The sequence below is a fragment of the Chionomys nivalis genome, chromosome 3, assembly GCF_950005125.1.
Source record: "Chionomys nivalis chromosome 3, mChiNiv1.1, whole genome shotgun sequence".
In the NCBI taxonomy this organism is placed as follows: Eukaryota; Metazoa; Chordata; class Mammalia; order Rodentia; family Cricetidae; genus Chionomys; species Chionomys nivalis.
In genome coordinates this window covers 50,795,082-50,817,717 of record NC_080088.1, presented here as the reverse complement: position 1 = coordinate 50,817,717, position 22,636 = coordinate 50,795,082, and the positions used below count along the sequence as shown (strand labels likewise).

General features: G+C 36.7%; 2 protein-coding genes across 6 annotated transcripts in view; one reads left to right on the top strand and one right to left on the bottom strand.

Annotated features, from left to right (window-relative positions):
• Positions 1-10,675, bottom strand: part of Cip2a (cellular inhibitor of PP2A) — a 31,125-nt gene extending 20,450 nt beyond the window's left edge. Inside the window, exons 1-8 of the mRNA XM_057765279.1 lie at positions 10,517-10,675; positions 7,039-7,186; positions 4,961-5,073; positions 3,176-3,270; positions 2,416-2,512; positions 1,917-2,039; positions 1,652-1,797; positions 23-98 (exon numbers count right to left, since the gene is read on the bottom strand). Of these exons, the coding sequence (XP_057621262.1) occupies positions 23-98; positions 1,652-1,797; positions 1,917-2,039; positions 2,416-2,512; positions 3,176-3,270; positions 4,961-5,073; positions 7,039-7,186; positions 10,517-10,618 (900 nt within the window). The 5' untranslated portion in view covers positions 10,619-10,675. The remainder of the gene's footprint in view (positions 1-22; positions 99-1,651; positions 1,798-1,916; positions 2,040-2,415; positions 2,513-3,175; positions 3,271-4,960; positions 5,074-7,038; positions 7,187-10,516) is intronic.
• Positions 10,676-10,817: 142 nt separating this feature from the next.
• The window catches only part of Dzip3 (DAZ interacting zinc finger protein 3), a 74,398-nt gene continuing 62,579 nt past the window's right edge, over positions 10,818-22,636 (top strand). For 2 of the 5 annotated variants that reach the window (XM_057764175.1, XM_057764172.1), the window contains exon 1: positions 10,818-11,079. The gene's annotated coding sequence lies outside the window, so the exon portion shown is untranslated. Of the gene's footprint in view, positions 11,080-17,146; positions 17,225-17,403; positions 17,423-22,636 lie in introns of those variants that run through there. The other 3 variants (XM_057764173.1, XM_057764176.1, XM_057764174.1) reach the window with 3 other exon arrangements.

The window sequence follows — 22,636 nt, the reverse complement described above, 5'->3', positions numbered from 1 at the left end:
AAAATGTCATGCTTTTACATACCTTTGAAGAAGAATCGGGGTCTTTCGCATTTAGAAGTCCGAGAACTTGATTAAGACATGAAGAGAAGTGTTCATACCTAGGTTTAAAGGTATACATTAAATGACAAAAGAGGAAGAATTGTAGGCAAAGCAAAGGGGTAGATCTCATCAAAACATATGACAAACATACATGAAATTCTCAAAAAATATACCAAATTTGCTTACAATGTTTACATGATTTATGACATAGTTTTTGTACCCATAAATCCATATAAACTTAAAACTACTCCATGTGAAAAATGTATTTTCTGCAACCCGATCTACTGACTAATAAAACATAGCAACATAGTACATTGTAGTTGACTGGTTGTTTACCATTGTGACTTGAGGGGCTGATTTTCACCTGCAGCTTACAGTCACTGTCTAGCACTACAAAGGTCAAGAAATAAAGCTGGTATGTGGCCAGGCTTAGATTTAGGTCTTTACCTTGAAAACGATCAAAGGGATATAATGGTTGAAACAAAAGTTAATGCTTAAGCACACGTATAAGAGAAGTGACAGATGAATAGGAAACAGTCCATGAAATATGAAAATAATCTGCTGAAGATGACAGAGTGAGGTTTATAGCACACTGTAATAAAATGTTTATGACTAGAACAGGCTAGAGCTAAGAAAGAATGTGCAGAAACAAGTTTGTCTAGGCGTGCAAATAAGGGGGGGGGGACGCTAAGCAGGTGGGAGTCTTCATTTTGTTTTTCCTGTATTTGAAATAAAGACAAAGTAAGGCCAGGTTGTAGCGGGGCACGCCTTTAATTCCAGCACTCAGGAGGCAGAGGCAGGTGGATCTCTGTGAGTTCAAGGCCAGCCTGGTCTACAGAGTAAGTTCCAAAACAGCCCTACACACACACACACACACACACACACACACACACACAAACACCAAAAAGAAAAAAAAGCAAAAGATAAAGGATAAAGTAAGCTTGAGCATGAAAGGCAGCAAAAGAAAGCAATGCATATTTGAATGAGACATTGTAGGTATGAAGAAAGCTGGCAGAATAAATAAAAGGGGTCTGTTCCAGGGAAAGCTGTGTGATTTTCTCCTATTTGGTTAGAAACAGATTCAAGATTGAGGTCTTAACAAATGGCCTCAAAAGAAGAAAACATGGTTCTTGGAGATCTATTCTGTACAAAAAAGAGAAGGAAAGAATGCAACTGAGAGACTGAAAGGAGTATTAGCTTAGCAGTCTCCCACGGCTGCTACGTAGTCATCTTTCTGTTTCCTGAGACCACATCCAAAAGATGATTTCTATTTACTACAAAGACTCTAACGCAATGAACTTTTAGAAAGTATGTTACTGCCTTTCAAATGTAAGTGACAAGAGACACTTGGAGACAAATATAAAAATGTTCTGGTGCTGGAGATATGGCTTAACAATTAAGAATGTTCTTTGTCACAGTATTGGGTTCAGTTCCCAGCATCCACAAGGCAGCTCACACGTGTTCAACTCTAGTTCCAGGGATCCTAGACCTTCTTCTAGTTTTAACAGGCACGAGGCACAAATGTGGTATATGCACACATATGCTGGCACAACACTCACACACAGAATCGAAAATAATAAATAAAAAAATGTTATATTGATAAATAACATACCTGGTAAGATAATCAGCAATTTTAGGATTTTTAAGGAGATCCATAAGTAGGTCGACTGAGTACTTTCTTGTTAGAGTACCATCACCATTTATTAGAATATTAAATATTAGTTGGAAAGTCTGATGAATGTTTCGAGCATGAAATAGCTTTGAAAAATTGGGAAAACTGTGTTATACACATGAAATTACAAGCTGATATCTTAATGATTTTAAAATATTAAACACTATGATCTCAAAATTAATTTCAAAAATAGAAAAAAAATTACCTTTTCTCCCACTTCTTCATTTAGCGTCAAACTGGATAATATTGAAAGTGCAAACACAACTACAGTCAAACTGCTGTGTGCTAGGAAGCTTATGAGAGTTCGATAAAAGGATTTCACATTACTCTGAAGGAGGAAAGAAACTGAATTTTAAAATGTACATTTTGGTTGAAAAATGCAATTGTACAGAGTGGACAAGCTTATTGAACATTATCATGAACTTTTCAACACACGGTGACTATTTTTAAACGGGAAAATTATTATTAATACTTAAAGGAAAATTTTACAACATAGATAAATAGAAATTAAAGGACTATTTGTTATACACAGAATCTGGAGAAAATTTTCTTTTTTGGTAAAGGTACCCAAATGGCATGGGCAAGGCCATAGGTTCCAAACTTAGCATTGGAAATTTAAAAAGAAAAGAGAAAAACTTGGAAGAATTTAGGAATAGAACCTCCTATAAAATATACACACATACATGATCAAACCCTCAACTCACCAAAGTTTTTATTTGTGTTTGAACAGAAAGATTGTGCCGACAAAGATTTGCCAACAATCCTAGGCAAGGCATCGTTAACTCATCTTCAGAAGACTGACTGTTGTAAAGACAGAAAGCATGGTATCCACTCTAATTAGTCAAAATCATAGAGTAGTTAATATACATAAGCTTTCACATGTAAAAACAAGATTATCATAGTCAGAGTATACTATTTCTTTTATGCTTTAAAGCTAAATTATCCCATTCAAATGTGCCACAGAAATAAAGAAATAGCAGTCAGAATGACTATATTTTATTATGCTCACCTACAGAGCATACAATGTTCACCTTGATTAATTTTCTTCCTAAATCAATTTGTTAAATCTTACTTATGAAAATTACACCTGCTTTATGATACTCAACCCTTAAAATCATCCAAGTGGAGGAAACAGATATTAATTAGTTTAAAAACCTAGAAAGCTGGTAAGATGATTGCTCTTTTAGAGGACTGGGGCTCAGTTCCAAGCACTCACACTGGACAGCACATAACTCTCTGTAACTCCAGCTCCAGAAAAATATGAAGGCCTCTTTTGTCCTCCACAGATACCTACACATACATGGTGTACCTCATGTACTTAGGCACAAACACATACATAAAAATAAATGAATTTTTTTTTTTTTTGCTTTTAAAGTTAGAAAACATTAACTAAGGAGAAATGATCTACCACCTAGTTTTAGTTTAAAAATAAATGAATAAATTACAGCTTGGTTGTATACTTACATATGACCAATCAGGAATGTAATTAAGTCATCTATGTGGGCACCAGAATGGAAAAACTTGACATTATATGTTAACCTCTGCAGAAGTTGAATGCACTGAGAATAAGAAAATTGTGAGTATACACATGAAAACATACTGCCCACTCATAAAAATAAACTATTGCAAGTATTTCATTTTAGTATATCATTTTAGGCACCAAACACTAGAGCAAGATCCATGCCATTTTTTAAGCTTAATTTTACTTCAAAACATATATTCTAAGCAATGAGACTACTAAGAACCATGGGAGTCATGTCTTAATTTATCCATTTCTACATATTTTATTTAATGTCTTGTCACTGCTATGGTTTGGATGGCACCTAGTTATGTCCATTCAAGGTGGGTCCTGTGATTTAAACCTTAGTTTCTTAGATGATGGTACCGGGAGGTGGCAGAACTTGTACAAGTTAGGGCTTAAATAGAGGTCCTTAGGTCACTGAAGGTACCATGTATTTCCCATGTGACCCTGATGGTAGTTCTTAAGAGCAGAAAAAGGAACAAGTCTGGTCCCAGTATCTCTCCTATCTTACCTGAGATATGATCATATTCCCACCCTTTCTATTTGCTATGATTATAGCCAGAAGACCCTTTGCCAGATCTAAAAAATAGTTGATATAAATAGCATGTCCTTGAACCACCAAACCTATGAGATAAATACATATTTTTCCTTATCAAATGAACTACTCCCAAGTATTCAGCTGTAGTAACTAAATCTGACCAGTCATCTACCTTGTTCCCCTACATACACTAAACTTGAGTGTGGGTTGAATTAATTTGAAAATATCTTTTTCCCTTTACATTTTATGTCTAAAAGTGAATGTCAGTTCAATTGGTCATGTTTATCTTTCTTGCAGATGATGACATTTTAGATTCAATAAAATGATGGGTGAAAGAGTTTTCAAATTATGCTAAACAAGTATAAACCATAGCTTAAAGTTTTGTAAGATTATTTTCTTTGTAAATTTTTTCTTCAACAGTCCAAGGCTATATAACCTAAATTATAATTTTAACATGAATAGTTCACACTTCAAAAAGCACACATCTGTTTCCTTAACTTATAGTTAAAAGTGGTGATAATGCAGATCTGGTTATCTCTGATTCCTTCTTTAGAAATATTTACATATCTATCTCATGACCAATAAGTACTATGCCTGATGATGTCATGTCAGCATATAAAATAAAACATCTTACTGTTTTGGAAGAGAATATTTGTTTAACTATATAAAGAAGTATCACATTTATTTGTGTTGCAGAATAATTGTTTAACTATGCAACAGTGCACTGCTTTTGTTTATGTTGCATTTATTTAACTATGTAAAGATGTGTTGATGTTTTACCTTGCCTGCCTAAGGCACCTGATTAGTAAAAAGCTGAATGGCCAATGGCTAGACGGAGGAGTTATAGGTGGGACTGGGGGCGCAGAGAGAAAAGGGAAGCTAGCCAGCCAGCCAGGGGATCAGCCAGCCAGACACAGAAGAAGCAGGAAAGCTGGATAGACAGTATGTAGATGAGGTAAATGAGCCTCAGGGAAACACATAGATTAAAAGAAGGGGGTAAATACAAGTTAAAGAAAAAAGCTAGCTAGAAACAAACCTAGAGCTAATGCCAAACATTTATAATTAGCAATAAGTCTTTGCATCATGATTTGAAGCTGGCTGTCCGGGAAAGCTGGCTACATCTTACCCATTCTTGTCTGAGAATAAAGAAAGGAGAACAGGAGTCAACATACTATGAGGATCTGTATACCTGTAAAAACACTGAATCACTGTGGCAAGTGCTGCTCCGACAAACCACTCCTGCCAACACACTATTCAGGTTGTATATACTCTGAAGACAGTCTCTGGTTTCAGTATCTACAGCTAAAAGGTAAAATAAAATGGCATAAAATGTATCACTTTTACATGCAGAAATCTTTCCACAATAGTAAAATAATTTTATGTCATATAATCTTATCTTTAAAGAAGACAAAACATGAGAAAGTGTTTAATTTTGAGTTTTTGAATCAGGATCTCACTCTGTAGCCCAGATTGGCCTGGAATTCATGGCAGTTCCTCCTGTCTCAGCCTTAGGAATGCTGAGGTTACAGGATTAAGCCACCATGACTGGCCAAGACAGATTTTTTTCTTTTTTTTAATTAATGCACACCAATTTCAAAGTATAAATAATTTTTCTACATAGATTACTATCAAAGGGAAAAAAAGCCTTGTTTTACGTATGTCTTGAAGCTTGGCTGTTAAAACAATATAACAGCTGGGGTTGGTGGTATATGCGTGTAATCCCCACTTAGGAGAATGAGGCAAGAAAATTTTGAGTTCCATCTTAGCCTGGATTATATAGTATGCAGTCAGATTATCATTTCAACTTCTTTTATAAATCCAAAGACTTAAAATATAAAATCTATTACTTAAAAATAAATAATTTAAATTAGAAGGTACACATCAAACCATTAACTAAGATTGTATCCCTAAAGGTAGAAATGATAAAGAAGGCTGGGATAATTACTAACAACTCATGCCATTTTACTCTTATCTGTATTATCTAATATAACAGCCACTAGTACATATTACTCTGCAACTATTTAAATTAAGTTTAATCAAAATTAGATTCAGCTCCCCAGACTTCAAATGCTTGACAAGCCTATATGGCAAGAGGCTACTCTAAGGAACAATACAAACCAGAATATTTCTATCACTAACAATATTTAGATTGTTCTGCAAAACAATGCAATGCTGCTCTCTGCTAATACTTCTCTATTACTAAGATAACTGATTATAACCATAGACATAAATATCTAACACCTCTGTGCATACACAAATCAAGGGGAAAATGATTAATAGATGAACATTTAAAAATGAAACATAACGGGAAGTAATAGAAAAAAATAACTATAGTTTATCTTTGGTTCTAAGTTCAATGTAGACTATTACTGAAGGATTATTTTTAGAGACTATTACATCTTTCTGATTGTTGTCTTTAATATTGGCATTATGTTCACGTGCCTTTTTGTTGTTTTAAAATTCAATAGAATGTCATTTCCCCATATACATTCTTTTCTATAGAATATGAAAGTCTTTGAGATATGGTATATATATATATGAGTTCATAAGTACATGTATGTGTGTGTATGTATATATGTATATACTCAGGGACTCTTTTTCTTTGAGACAGGGTTTCTCTGTTTAGCCCTGACTGTCCTGGAACTCACTCTGTAGACTCAGCTGGCATTGAACTCAGAGATTCTCCTAGCTCTGTCCCAAGTGCTGAAATTAAAGGCATGTGCCACCACCACCCAGCTACAGAGACTCTTTTGAAAGAACCATAAGACAAACTTTAAATGGTTCTACAATGAAGAAATATTTTGAAACTAAATCATTTTTGAAGAAATTCTATTAATTTTATATGCCCTTTAGAAAATATTAAGTTCAGGGCTGGAGAGATGGCTCAGTGGTTAAAAGTACTAGCTGCTCTTCCAGAGGTCCTGAGTTCCATTACAGCAACCACATGGTGGCTCACAGCCATTTATAGTGGGATTCTTTTGGCGTGCAGGAGTACATGCAGATAGAGCACTCATATACATAAAATAAATAAATTTTTTTTTTTTTTTTTTTGGTTTTTCGAGACAGGGTTTCTCTGTGGCTTTGGAGCCTGTCCTGGAACTAGCTCTTGTAGACCAGGTTGGTCTCGAACTCAGAGATCCGCCTGCCTCTGCCTCCCAAGTGCTGGGATTAAAGGCGTGCGCCACCACCGCCCAGCTAAATAAATCTTAAAAAAAATAATTTCATAGTATTTCAAACTCTAAAAAAAAGGAAGTATGAACACATTACCCAGTTGAGACAGCAAACTGATAATACTTAAGATCAGTGAAGCACTTATGTTTGGGTCTTCAAGAAGTTCTACGAGGCAACTCAAACATTCACTTGGTAGTATCTGCTGTGATGTAAACAGTCGTGTCAGCTTTTGTCCACAAACTACCTATGAAATAGGAAGCAAATGTGTTAAGTGCTGGCAATTTCTATTTCTTCTGCATTTCAAGTAAACCATTTTTATGACGTGCTACTTAGCCTTTTCTTTCCCAGTTTAGAAAACACACCTTTCTGCCCATATACAGACTCTCTCCTTCTCTAGTCGAATTACCTAGATTTCAGTTTGTTTACTTTCTCCAGAAACATTTCAATAAGCCACTTAAATCATCTAAGTTTTACTTATTACACAGCCTTACAGTATACTATTATTAATGTATTAGTGAACTTCTGACTACCATTTATATACTGTCTGTATTATACTATACTGAACACAGACTAAAAATGTATACTAGAACTTTGGTAGTTTGAATTTAATTTGCTCCCATAAACTCATAGCAAGTGGCACTATTAGGAGGTGTGGCTTTTTTGGAGGAAGTGTGTCACTCTGGGGACTGGCTTTGAGGTCTCATGTATGCTCAAAACAGGCCCAGTATCTCAGACCATTTCCTGTTGCCTGTGCATCAAGATGTAAGAACTCTCAGCTCCTCTAATACCATGTCTGCCTGTATGCTGCATTGCTTCCAGCCATGACAACAAAGGACTGAACCTCTGAACTGTAAGCAAGTCATCCCAATTAAATGTTTCCTTTGTAAGAGCTGCTGTAGTTATGGTGCCTTTTCATAGCAATAGAAACCCTAACTAAGAAAAGGCCCAAGCAGATTTATTATTCTGAAGCCTAGTATACTCATACCATCTACTCTGAGAATGGTATATGAAGCCCAATGGATAACAACTCCTTTCAGGTTGAGTCTAGAAGTTAGGAAATTATGCAGAAACAAAAGTTAATGAAGAATATTTTTTAAATCTAGCAAAGATAAAATTTTCACTTTTCAACCAAGTTATTTTAGTAAGGGAGAGTCAACATAAACCTGGTATCAAACGATTTGATATTTTAGAATTAGACTAACACATCTTATATACAAACTCTAAAGAGTCACATCTAAACAGATTGCTTTAATAACCCTCTAATTATTAGAGTCTAATACCTCCTTTCTGTATCTCCTTCCCATTTTCTCACTTTCTTACCAAGCTTCACTCTTGGAATTTCACATTACCTATTCACTAACAGAATGTGCTTTAACGTTAATGTCTATAAGACTGGAAACAAGCTGGGCTGTGGTGGCCACACCTTTAATCCCAGGGACGCAGAAGCACAATCTGGAATTCCCCTCTGTATGCTGTGAATACCATTGGTTAATAAAGAAACTGCCTGGGCCTGTTGATAGGGCAGAACTTAGGTAGGCGGGGAGGGGGGGGAACGACGGATGGACTAAACTGAATGCTGAGATGAAGAAGGCAGAGTCAAGGAGATGCCATGTAGCCACCAGAAACAGATGGAACTTTGGAACTTTACCCAGTAAGCCACAGCCTCATGGCAATACACAGATTAGTAGAAATGGGTTAAATTAAGATGTAAGAGTTAGCCAATAAGAAGCTAGACCTAATGGGCCAAGCAGTGACATAAATAATATAGTTTCTGTGTGATTATTTTGGGGCTGAGCAGTCAGGAACAAAACAAGTGGCCTCCTCCAACAGAGGCAGGTAGATCTCTGAATTTGAGGCCAGCCTGGTCTACAAACTGAGTTCCATAACAGCCAGAAATGTTTCACAGAGAAACTCTGTCTCAAAAACACAAAACAACAACAACAAAAATCCAAAAAACTGGAAACAAATTTGTAACTGGTAACTTATCTTGAGGTTAATAATTTTCTGAACATGGTCTCTTTTATCTATTAATAATCTTAGCCATTAGTCAGGCATGGTGGTGAATGCCTTTAATCCCAGCATTCAGGCAGGGGGATGTCTTTGAGTCTGAGGCTAGCCTGGTCTACAAAGTGAAATCTAGTGAAATCTAGGGCTACACTGAGAAACCCTATCTTGAAAAAACAAAAAATAAATGAAAAAATAAATAAAATTTTAGCTATCTAGAAGATGACACTTTTTGCTTTGAACATGATTGGAACTGGACTTATATTTCAATAATATTCTAACATATAATAATTAGTTAATACAAGGTAAAAAATAAATTTTCTCCTAATGAAAACTAGTTTATTTTACTGATAAAACTTATCTGGCCTTGGCATTGGCCTGAGTGCTTTACATCTGTTATTCTTTTTCATATTCATAACTCTTTAAGTTAAATGCTACTGATTTGATTTATATTTGAGTAAACTGAGACATTCACTGATAATAAAGGCACACAACCAAGACTTCTTCAAAGAGGTGAAACCATGCTTTTAATAACTAGTTACACAGTCAGTGATGTGAATGCTATCAATAAATACGACAACAGCTCAGCTTTGCCCTGACCATCACGAGATGACTCAAAGTGCAGGTTTGTGTGGGGTTCTAAAGTCAAACTATGGCAGCAGAAGTTCAAAATAATGAAAAATATCTCTTTTTGTGACATATACTTGTATATTCCTCAGAAAGCTTGCAGTGCTCGGCATGACGACACCAACCATTAACAAAAAAAGGTAAATACTAAGGATGATATGGCTGAGTGATGGCAGTTTTGATATATTGCTAGGAAGCAAAATGCTGCAAATCTTTTTGAGAACTGTTTCTAGCAATACGAAATGAAAGTGAATGTGGATTGGATGGCTCAGCAGATAGGAGAATGTACTAATTTTTGCAGAGGTCCTGAGTTTCAGTCCCAGCACCCACATCAAGGAGCTCACAGCTGCTTCACTAGCTCCAGAGGATATAATGCCCTCTTCTGCCTTCTGAAGGTCCTGCACTCAGGCACATGTGCATCACACATACGCAAACATAATTAAATTAAAAAAATTAAAACAAGAAAATAGGGAACATAGGCCTTTCTCATAACCTGATAGCTCGACTGGTAGGTTTATAAGAAACAAATGCATTCAAAATAAAAAAAAAAAAAGTATGATTACAATGACCTGATTCATAATTCCATCCAGACCTGGAAAAAAAATCCAAATGTCTATCAACAGGTACACAACCTGTGGTATACTTATATAAATGGAATTACACATAACATAAAAAGTAAGTCCTGCTAGTGCATGCAACCTGAATGAATCGCCCTGATTATATCGAATGATGAAGCCACTCAATATCCAAAAAAGAAAACAAAATGAATTTAGAACACGCACACACACTCCCCTCTTCCCCTCTCTCTCCAGTCAAGACACACTCCTAAACCTGCTGGTCCGGAGCAGGCCACCGTCCCCCTCTGGGCACCCACCCAGTCGCCGTCACCGCCACTCGCTGGATGACTCAAGGGGACACCCCCTCGCGCCCCGAAACCCCTTACCTCCAGGTGCCTCAGGAGCTGGGTGGCGTTCGCCTCCGACTTAACGGCTTTGTATTGACTGATGCTCAGGAGCAAGGACTTCAAGCAGGCGGTGGAGTCCATGTCGAGGGGCCGTCCTGTCAGCGGCCACAGCCACCCGCTCGCCACGGCCTCCAGCTGAAGCCGCGCTTTTTTTGATTTTCTTAGGTCCCGCCGCTTCGGCTCCGGCTGCTTCCGGTTCCGGTCGGCTTCCGGAAGTCTCCGGGCAGCCTCCGGGAATTCTGCCTGTGATTGGCGGGGGTGGGCCGAGGGTCGAGGCTCTGGGTGAGCGGGGAGGTGGCGGCGGGGAGCCCCGCTGCAGCCCCCTTTCAGCCGAGCGGCCGCGAGAAGCTCCGCGAAGACGCGGGATCTCGCGAGACACGCGAGTGCGGCTCAACTTGTGGAGGGGCTGCGGGGCGCACGGGGTCGGTGCGCGTCGGGGGCTCTGGTTGCGTGGGCGTCCTCGGCGGCGGCGGCGCTGCGGGGCCTGGTGTTCGTGCGCGTCAGCCTCTGCTCGGACACGGCCGCTCCCCTAGTCTAGCACGGTGAGGAACTCCGAGCGGCATCTCTGTGACTTAGGTCTGGATGTGGCGGGGGAGGGGCCGCAGTTCCTCTCTTGGGTCCTCGACTAAACCTGTGGCCTTCGGGATCCTGGGGCAAGTTAGGCATGGCCTTACAATGGAATTTGTCACACTCCCCCCAGAGAGCACCCTGACCGGAGGTACTCCCGAGCTGTGTTCTCATCAGCGTTGATATCTGTAGGCGAAGGTGCCTGTTCCTGTCTGGCGTGATTGATTACTTTGTATATTTTAGTGACTCTTAAAAAAAGTCTGTTTATAAATATATATATACATATATATACATATATATGTATATATATATATTTAAATTAGAGGTAATATTGCATGGCTATATAACGAAGTGAGGTAGCAACGATTGTGCTGCTGTTACGCAAGACTTCGTGGCTTATGTATTCATTTGTGCATGCATCCATTCATTCCATTTTAAACAAGTATGTATAACGGACTAGGGATTGGCACTCAGAACAAAGACGGGGAAGTGTTGCCTGCTGAGAAGCAACTTCTAATAAGGGACATGGTCTAAGCAGAAAAGTACTCTTGGAATCCACTACATGAGAAATGCACCATCCATGAAGAGTGGAGCCAGTTGGCTTATAAACTCCTTTGCCTCCTCTGTGATTGCTTCTTACTGCTTCAGTCCTTTCATAAAGTAAAATCCGAGGGTATCCTGTTTCATATGACTGTTCATTCAATAAATACTTACCAAGCGTCTGCATTGGGGTGGGCACTCTTCTGGTCACAAGAGGCTCAGTCAATGGGCACTGGATTTAACATTCTGGGGAGAAAAAAATAGAATAAACCAAGAGAAAAAAATACTCTGGATAATGGTGATGAGGACAGGAGAAGAGGTCAGGATAGGCCTCACTCAAACAAAAAAAGACCATGGAGGAAATCGTTTCAATAGTTGGGAATCAGACTCTGTAGGAGAAAATGCTGCCCGTTAGTTGAAGTAACATGGACAGAGGTCAGGGGGGGAATATGACAGTGTGCCATGAAGAGCCTGAACTTGTAGTCGCCAGAGAGCGAGGCCGAGTAGTGACATGGAAAATCAAGTCATATAATGGTCTTGCAGACTATTGTCAAATCAGTTAATCACTGTGAAGGGTTAGTTGTTGACTGATGGCTCTTCTGTGTTAAGGACAGTCATTGGTAAATGGAGTTGTACGACTATAGTGACAAGTGTCCAGCATCATCCCCATTTGGACAAGTAGGAAGTATCCCAAGCTGCCTATATCAAGTGCCATCTCCACAATCTAGAACAGATTTCAAGTTTCCAGATAGGATTAAGAAGGTAGAGATAATGTAATAATTGTATCTTTTAGATTCAGTGAAATTTTATAGAGTTTGTCAGTTCTGTATTTTTCTAATTAAGTGTATTCCTAGGTATTATGTGAGAATTTCCTTTTCTTATTATATTTTGCTATTCGAAAATACAGTTACTGGGGTTTTTTTTTGTTTTTTTTTTTAACTGGGTTTTGATGTATCTTTAAGTCAGCTACTTACCAAATTTTGTTAAGTCTAAAAGTTTAGTGTACCTCTTTGGTTTCCTACATGTATATTGTCTATAAACATAATTTCCTATAAAGTGTCTCAGTTTATTGCATTAATAGAATCGCGACAACATGGACATCATGATGATAGAGAAGATCTCCAACATTATAACCAGAACAGTTTATAATTGTTCATGTTTAGGACATTTTTTTTTTTTTTGGTTTTTTGAGACAGGGTTTCTCTGTAGCTTTGGAGCCTGTCCTGGAACTAGCTCTTGTAGACCAGGCTGGCCTCGAACTCCCAGAGATCCGCCTGCCTCTGCCTCCCGAGTGCTGGGATTAAAGGCGAGGACATTTCTCTTCATCTCTTTTGTTTTTTAAAATGTTTATACATTTGGTTTTCCTTTTAAAGTAATACAGCGAATTAGCTTGATTTTTTTTTTTGTTGGCTACTAATAATAACAAACACTTTTGAGTACTTACCATCCACTAAAGGACATTCTAAGGACTACTTAATTCTCATAAAGTCAGCGCCATCTAGTTGATTACTATTTTATAGATTGCAAAGTATGACATAAGGTGTTTGTGAAGCTCACAAAGGCAGTAGTAGCAAAAGGACTTCTGATTTTACTCAGGATTCCATGCCTTGTGTCTTGAAGTTAGAATTTTCAGTACTTTTCTTATTTTCTCATTTTGGGTTTGTGGCAAATGTTATTTTTGTGTCAGGTTGACATAAAAACTAGTCAGGAAAGAGGGTAAAGTCTGGAGAACTATAAGTGTTACTGGGAAAAGTAGAGTGTTATTAGGAATACATTATTTTAGATGAAATCCAGTTCATAGCATAAAATCTTTCCTCCATGTAAGCTTTTTTTTTTAACTGCGGTTTACATTTTATCTAGATAGTCCTCCAGTTTATAATGTAGGAAAGAGGCTTAAAAGAAATAATGCTTGCTTATGATTTTAAAACTAAAGTTTTAGATTGTTAGCTCATTTGGTTTCAGAAGAAATTAAAAGTATTGACTTCAGTACTGAATAGAAACAACAATTTTAACATAACCAACATTTAATATTAATAAATCAATCTGAATGAAGTTTTTATAGAACTGTAGAATGTGATGTAGGGATCATAGCACAAACCAATAGTTCATGCATCTATCATATACTTCATGAAGTTAGGTGGTTAGTACATACCTCGATTCTGAGGATACAGTGGTGAATTTCCACCCAAGTAGAGTTTTCATTTTAGTGAAGAGATAATATATAAGACGTAAATAAATTATGAACGTTAGTATGTGTTTTGGTGGAAAACTCAGGGAAGAGAGAGAGGATGGTACTGAGGATTAAAATGTTTCCATTTTTGATTGCAGATTTAGGCAGCCGACTTGTATAGAAAACAAAATAGTTAAAAATCAGGATTTATTTCTTGTTCATGGGTGTGGAGGTTGACTGGTCAGACCAACCTAGATTAAAATTGGCTAAGTGTGTCTATTCAGCTATTTTGTGGAAAGTGATAACTATCTAGACATCAGTTTACATTATGTCAAGATTTCTGTAGGAGATGTGTATTCTATTAAATTTATTAGTAATAAAGACATTGGGGATGCAAAGAAATGAATGCTTCAAGGCAAAATGTTGTAGAAGTCAGTATGGATAGAGAAGAAATTTCTTTCTAAGTCTGGAACTTAGAGTAATTAAGTATTTAGAGATTAGAGAGACATGGAGAAAACCCTAGATCTGACTAAGAAGGAACTGCAATCGAATATAAGTGCTCTGTTAACCCTGTAATCATCTTACATCTAAAGAACCTATTTACTACCTCTTAACAGAAGTCTAGGTTAGCAGAACAGTCTTACTCTTAGCAGCATCTTGTTCTGCCTTCAAGGTTTTGATGCTGAAAAGAGATAGGTGGCATTATTGGTTGAATGAATATTGAGTGTGTAAACCATGTCAGGTGACAAATAATGTTCTGACTTGTGGAACTTGCATTCCAGTGGGGACATGAGGCCAAATCTAAAATAAGGAATTACATAGTGAACATTAATAACAGAAACCACAAATGTTTCTTGGGCCCAAGTTCCAAAAAAGGGATTATTAGTAGCTATCAACTGAAACAGGACAAATATTTCATTGGCTCAGGTTTCAAAACAAGGGGTTTATTCATAGACATTCAGCAGACACAACAAATGTTTCAGTTACTAGGTTCTAAACTTTGATGACAGAGATATCCAGGAGTAAGAAATAACAGATTAAGCATGTGGTTATTTAGAGCCATGTCCCTGCTACAACTAAAACTTTTCAAATATTGATACTGAACTTTTCATCCTTTATGCAGTGCCACCCCCCGTGAAACTATCGGATTTTTCCTATTTATGAGGAATATTAGCCCTTATTACAAAGCCAAAGTGCTAAAAAGAAAAAGGTTTTTTAAAAAAGGAAAGAAAGAAAAGAATATTATCTCTTTTGTTGAAATAATAGGCACATCCCCATAATGATGCTTTGGTCATGATGTGTGTTTGATGTTGGTCCAGAAAGATCGTGTTAAATTGGAAACTTCCTATGACCAGGTGACATCCTAGTTGCCATGGTGTCATAATGCAACACATTAAATGACAACATCATATAAAAGTGTAGCATATACAGATATGTATGCTACAAATAAATTATTAATGTTTTGTGTAATTACTGTATCACACTTATCATTACCTTGAAATGCTCTGGTATTTGTAATTAAAAAGCTTAATGTAAAATGGTATATGTCACGTCAAACCAGAAAAAAATACCTTCATATGTCTGTTGTTTACCAAATTTTTTATATTAAGGCCATGTCTAGTGATTTTCCATTGCCCTATCGGTGTGTATTAAAGGGCACTTAACATGTTTGTACAATAGTAAAATAAAAGTCTGATGTTCCTATCACTAAGAGGTATGATAATTCTATTTTCTTTACTGATTGATCAAGCCATAAAATTTACTTTCAACTTTTGAAATAAACTTACAGCTTTTCTTTCTATATATTTTACAGAATTCATATCTATGCCAAGAGTAGAAGTCTTGATAATTTGAATTAATATTTTCCCCCTATTTTCCCATCTAATTTTATGTCATATTGTTCAGAATTTGCCTGGACTTTTTTGTTTGTTTCACACAATTACTACACATTGTTTCTGAATTCTGTTTCTTAAGTAAGTAAAGATGCAAGAGACATACTTGACAGTTTTAATGATAATTTTCTTGAAGGCCTACTTCTTTGAATAGAATAAGGTCCTCTGTATATCTCATAAAAATTTTTAGTTAAATTTATGAAACAAGTAGAATCTTGTGAATTAAAGCAAGAAGCTTTTTTAAAAGAAAGCAATGGATATGTCAAAACTATATAGAAAGATTTTAAATCCAGAGACAGGTTTATATCATTCATTCCAGTACCATGTGTAGTATCCGGTCAATAGTTGTTCTGATTTACTTCATTGACAAGAAAAATGCCTAGCAAAGGTTTATGTGATTAATTCACTATAAATATTGCATATAATATATTTACAGATTATTTGATGGCTAATAGTAGGCCCATATAGCTTTGTTTCTGATTGTGTACATGTAGATCTAGCTGAACTCATTTGCATCCTTAACTTATACAAAGTCAAGTATGGCCCTAGAAGTCAAGGAGAAGAGTGGAAAGAATTGCATTTTTACATGATTTTCTATGTTCAGTGATTTGTTAGTAATGAGAATTCTAAGTCTTTAGTTTTACAGTTTTTCTAACGGATTACAATAATGTTTATCCTTCAGTGTTGTGTGGAGACATGTTTATTCAGTGTACATAGTTATATAGTTCATAGTTTTATACACAGGAGCTGAGGAAATCTTACTCTTAATGAAACCACACAATGTCACCATTATGAGATAAGTATGTACAAAAGCAACTGACTAGATTTGACTAGAATTAAAGATGTGTTACCTCAGGGCTAGTGGTAGTTGCCTATAATTCCAGCAATTGGAAATAAATCAGAGGTAGCATGACAAGATTGAAGTCATCTTGGGCAACATAACAAGATATGGTGTCAAAAAAAAATTGTTGCTGAGACAATGCTAATTTTGCTGTAGGGAGGCATACTTACAGGCTAATTTGTAATAAGGAAGTCGTGAGTGTACATTTCAAGTGTCCTGTTTCCTAGTTTGAGTTGCCAAGTAGTTTTAACAGTCATCTTTCTAAATGAGGCAAGAGTTGAAATGAACTTTTCTTAGTGGGGTGCACAAAATGCATGGTCAAAATCTTGAAAATAGTTGGAAATATTTTCCAACTATCATCCTGGAATTTTTTGAAGGGAGTTATAATGGTGTGTCTATGTTTGTCTAAATTCATTGGTTTCTCTATAATTTCACCTTCCTAAAATACGTAATACCTAGCATTCTCAACACTCAGTACTTGGACCTTTCAACTTGCTTGTTTTCATTTGTTTGCTTTAAGTTCTTAGGAGAGAGTATCACTCTATGGCCTAGGCTGACCTTGAACTCATTATCCTACTGCTTTTGTCTTCTTATTGCAGGGATTGGACATATGCGAATTCCCTTCCAATTCTGTTTCAGGTCACTTATACTTAAAAAACTCAGTGGTGAGAATGTCAGTAAGTACAATTATCAATTATCATGAACTAGGCACTGTTATTCACCACATAAAATTTTTATGATATAGATATTAATCTACAGGAATTTAATACTAAAGATGAAAAAAATTAGACACACTTACTTACTGGGCCAAGGATACCTGTTTTGGCTGTGAGAATGAAAGCAGGCCACTTGGAGGGTCCACAGCAAAACTTAAGGTATGGCAATTTTATTCAGAGCAATCAGACTTTTTATACCTTTATCAGAAACAGAATATAATGGCAATTGCCAGGATCAATACAGTTGTAGTTGCCAGAATACAGTGATGTTTGTAAGCTATACAGGGTACACAAGATGTCCAAGACCAATTGTCCTGTCAAGCTTCTATGCCTCCTTGGCTTGAAGAATATACAGAGAAACATAAAGTGTCCTGAACACTTCATTGCCTTAGGGAGTGTGTTGGTCTCTCAGGTACTGGAAGGCACATTGTGCCCCAGGAGCAATGGACTCTAACCTGAAAAACCTCTGAAAGCAGCTAGGCTATGCCAACTTCCATGATTCCACACACAAGTCATCAGTACATTTTATTCATTATTAGTACTGCTAATATAAAAGATTTGTGCAGCTTGACACTGAATTAAGTCTGGTGAATCACTCTATTTTTGTCATGCTAGATACCACTAACATGAAAAACAAAGACTTTGATACTGAAGACACAAATCACCTATGCAGTAGGTTGAATTTGTTCCCTTCCTTCTAAATTTGTTAAATTGTAGCTTCTTAGTATGATGGCATTAGAAAATAGGGCCTTTAAGAGAGAAATTATTCATGGGATAGAGCTTCTGAACTTCAGAGAACTCTTACCCTATTCCTCCTACATGAAGATATGACGAGAACTTACCAGGCTACAACCCAGTGTTAGGGTTGACTGTGGTGGTTTCTTGATGCTGGAATTTTACCCTATGGAACGGAGAAATTTCAGTTGTCTGTAAGGCAGCCAGTCTGTTGTTCTTCATTATAGTAGCCTCAGGGACAAAGACAAGTACCATATTAAAAACCACTAAGGATCACTATTGGTGTTTTTCCAACAGACACAGAATTACAACAGTTAAATAATAAGAGCTTTTTTTTAGGGTTTTATTGCTGTGAAGAGACACCATGACCACTGTAGCTCTTATAAAGGATAGCATTTAATTGAGGCTGCCTTACAGTTCAAAAGTTTAGTCCATTATCATGCCTGAAACATTGGCAGCATGCAAACAGACATGGTGCTTGAGTGGTAGCTAAGAGTTCTATATCTTGACCCATAGGCAGCAGAAGGAGCTGATGTGTAGCTTAAGCATATGACATCTGAAAGCCTGCCCCCACAGTGACACACTTCCTCCAACAAGGCCACGCCTCCTAATAGTACCACTCCCTGTGGGCCAAGCATTCAAACACCTGAATCTATGGGACCCATACCTATTTAAACCACACAAGCTCTAGTCACAAAATGTCTTAATTGCCCTTAGAAAATCTTCAGTTATCACTTTCCTCCTTTTAATTTTATAGGAAAAAATGCTACTGAGTTGTTCAGGCTGATCTTGAACATGAAAGCATCAAGGTTCAACCTCCTCAGTAGCAAGGTTATAGGTTGTGCCACTGGGTCCGACATTGAATTTTGAAGTAGTTATGACTTATTATGTCTTAGGAGTTTTAATTTTTAAGTTAAGCAAACATAATAGCAGTGTCAGATTCAGCTTGTCAAGAGACTCATAAACTTCTGGAATATGTTTAATTAGTGTTGTCACAAGAATATATCTTCTCACAAGAATACATCTTCTTAGCTGGACAGTGGTGGCGCTTGCCTTTAGTCCCACCACTTATTTGGGAGGTGGATCTCTATGAGTTTGGTCTGGTCTATACAGCAAGTTCCAGGACAGCCAGGACTGTTATTCAGAGAAACCCTGTCTCAAAAAACCAAAAAAAAAAAAAAAAAAAAAAAAAAGAAAGAAAGAAAGAAAGAAAGAAAGGAAAAGAAAAAACCACAAAAGATAGAAAAGGAATAGAGATTCTTTGAATTCAAAAACTCAAAATGTTAGGAAGTTGTCTAGTTGTCTATTAAAGGTTTTTTTTCAGATTTATTTATTATGTATATAATGTTCCTTCTGCATATATACTTCCATGCCAGAAGAGGGCACCAGATCTCAAAACAGATGGTTGTGAGCCACTCTGGTTACTGGGATTTGAACTCAAGACCTCTGAAAGAGCTGCCAGTGCTCTTAGGCTGAGCCGTCTCTCCAGCCCCTATTAAAGGTTTTTTAATGCAGCATTTCTGTAATAGCAAAATTCTTTAATGTGTCAAACCTAGTACAAGTGACATTTTCATTAATAGTACCATGGTTAAAAACGATACACTGGCAAAGAGTAAAGTAGATGTTTGTGTACTAATATGAAAATGGGAGAGGCTAAACAATGACTCTTAAGTTGCAACTTAGATCATGTAATATATTTAAAAAATAATTTTTTGCCCATTTCTTGTCTTAGTATTACTATTGCTTTCTATACCATAGCATTTTCCTTTCACAGTAGAAGAATAGAGGAAAGTGAACTAATTTTTGCTGTGTGCCTAAACAATGAAGTGATGGTGGTGATTATGATAATGAAAATGGTTATGGAAGAAACATGCATTATAGGTCTTAGTATGTGACAAGGACTGTTTACAACTCCATCAAGTACAGATACCATTTTCATCTCCATTTTCAGATGAACACACATAGATTATTTTTTAAATTTTCATATAAAGTTGAACACCTAGTATGTATCTGAACAGAACTGTATATTGCAGAATGAGTATAATAACTTGCAATTTCACTTTCTTATAAACATGTTTTATTATCTGTATTTATATAAACATCATAATTAGAATGGTCTTATTTTCTTACTGAGAGCAAAATCTTTTCTATGTTTACTACTTAAGCTTCTTAACACAATGCATTCTTTTAACTTAGTCATTCTCCATCCAGCATAGTCTATATTCCAGGGAATGAAATCATCTTGAAATAGATTGGTTGCCACAGTGGGACTGAGAGTTCTTAGTTTACAGATGAAAAACTCTTAATAAAATCCTCTCCTGGACATTCCAAATATAATGCTTTATTTTTAAACACTAGCGTTGAGACAGATATGAGATCTACTTTTATTGTTCCCTACTCTGATAAGTTTTCCACCTGCATTCAGTAAGTGCTGGAGTTGGGAAGGGTAGAGAATTATGGGCCTCTGTACACCCTCTGAAATGGGAACTTCTTAACAAATCAGAGTCTACAAATTTGGGCAGGTAACTTAGTCAAGATGAACATTGGAGTGGAATTTTGCAAAAATCCATGTACAGTCGGGGAAAGTGGCAGTTGCTACAATATAAAGGTTTAAATTATAAGTAACTGTCATGTCTGCTTTGATGTGACTAGTCACAGCCTAAAAATGGGAACCAAAACCACTTCTACAAATGAGTAAAGGAGTTTTCTGCAATAGCAGTAAATAAAAATGAGAGCTGGGATCTCGAGGGCAACAATAAAAAAGGCATTTTACTGGTATAGATAGCAACATTTGTTCCTCTGCCAGTGAAAAACAGCCTGTGGATTGAATCGTTGATGGATGCGATGTGTAGAAATTGACAGTGAGCTGTAGCTTGCCCTCCAGTCAAGCAGGAACCTGATAAGTTCTGAGAAACAGAAGCAGCCTTGGTTTCAGGAAGACAGTGAATTGTCTCCTATGAAAGGAAAGTCTACTGAAATGAATGCATTGGGGGAAACTAGATTCACCTTTTCTCCTATCTTAATCCTGCCTTTAAAGGTTTTTTCTGACCATTTCTAAAAAGTTAAACACCCCTGGCTTATTGTAGTTGGACACTGGTAACACTTTGCTTTCTTTTGGTTGCTAGGCACTTAGGCCTTCCCAGCTGAGGCTGTAAAATGTGGTTTCTGCTACTAGCCACACTACTTGCTCTGCTACTAGGGAATAATAATATTGATAATCTGCGTTCTTGGACATTTCCTCATACAGATTTGTCTCGTGTTATATTTTAAACAGGCAGAAAAGCTACTGACCTGTCTTAAATATCAATTCAGTATATAAATGTCTTTTGATTTATTAACTTTTTACCCCTTTTCATTTTAATACAGTACAGCTTAGAGAGTACTTCTGCCTTTTACCTTGTATCCAGATATTCATCCTTATGTAATTCTTTCATATGATCTTCACAGGAAATTTTAGTTTAGTTAAAGGAGACCTTCCTGAGAACAAGGTCTCCATGTCCGAACTTTAATAAATCTGGGATATCCAGAAAAGGCAAACATGTATCTGTGTTATAGTTGTGAAATAATGCTTTATTGATGGTTCTTTTTTCGTTTATAGGACCAAAAAGAAAAATAATTCACAGAATCACAAAATTCCCAAAGCTGTATTTTTATTTAAGATATGATGTAGATCTGGTCAGTATGGAAAATTACTCATCCTCTCTCTGTTGTCATTATTAGCTGTTGCTTATGTATTTTGTTAGTAATACACATTTAGTGTGACTGATTATGATTTTACTTACTAAGTAAAACTATAAGATAAAATAATTTACCACAGAGAATTCTACATAGTAAATACTAAAGCTGATACATGGCAAGAAATGAGAGGTGTTAAAAAAGCTCTCTGCTTCTAATGAGGAAATTCACAGAACGTTCTCCCCTCATCTGCATGCGTCTTTGCATTTGTGTGCTGAGTGGTGTCAGATTGTTAAGTTACTTTTACAGTTCTAATCTATATGGTTTGCAGTCACAGTCAGTATAGACTATTGGGAGTGTCATACTTTCATAGGACATTTCTACTTTGCAATGATCTCTGTAGAACTTATGGCCCTTGTACCAGGGTGGTTTACCACCTCCTATTTTAAGTTCATTAGTAGGTAGATCCTCATACCTTAAGACAAGGGTTTGATCCTTAAGTTCTCTTTATCATAAAGACAATGTTTTTTAAATACCATCTGTTTCTTAATAGATGAATCTTGTGGCATATATTTTCTTGATTAATGTGAAACTTGCATATGCTTAAAGGCCTTTAAAAGCTATTTTCACCAATCTTAGCTGGGTGGTGATGGCCCATGTCCTTAATTCCAGCACTCTAGAGACAGAGGCAGGAGTATCTCTGAGTTCAGGGCCAACCTGGTCTACATGGTAAGTTATAGGACTACACAGTGAGACCCTATGTTTTAAAAGGGGGGCTAAGGGGAGAAGAAAAGTGTATGTATAAAATTTTTTGGATATTTGAGCTGGCGAATATGCAAGAGCTTATTATATCTCACGTCATATTTTATGGGGAGGATAGTAGCATTTTTGTACTGAAAAGAAAGAATGTTCACTACTGTTAGTATTATAATTGAGCAGGAACTGACGTGCTTCTAATAGGAA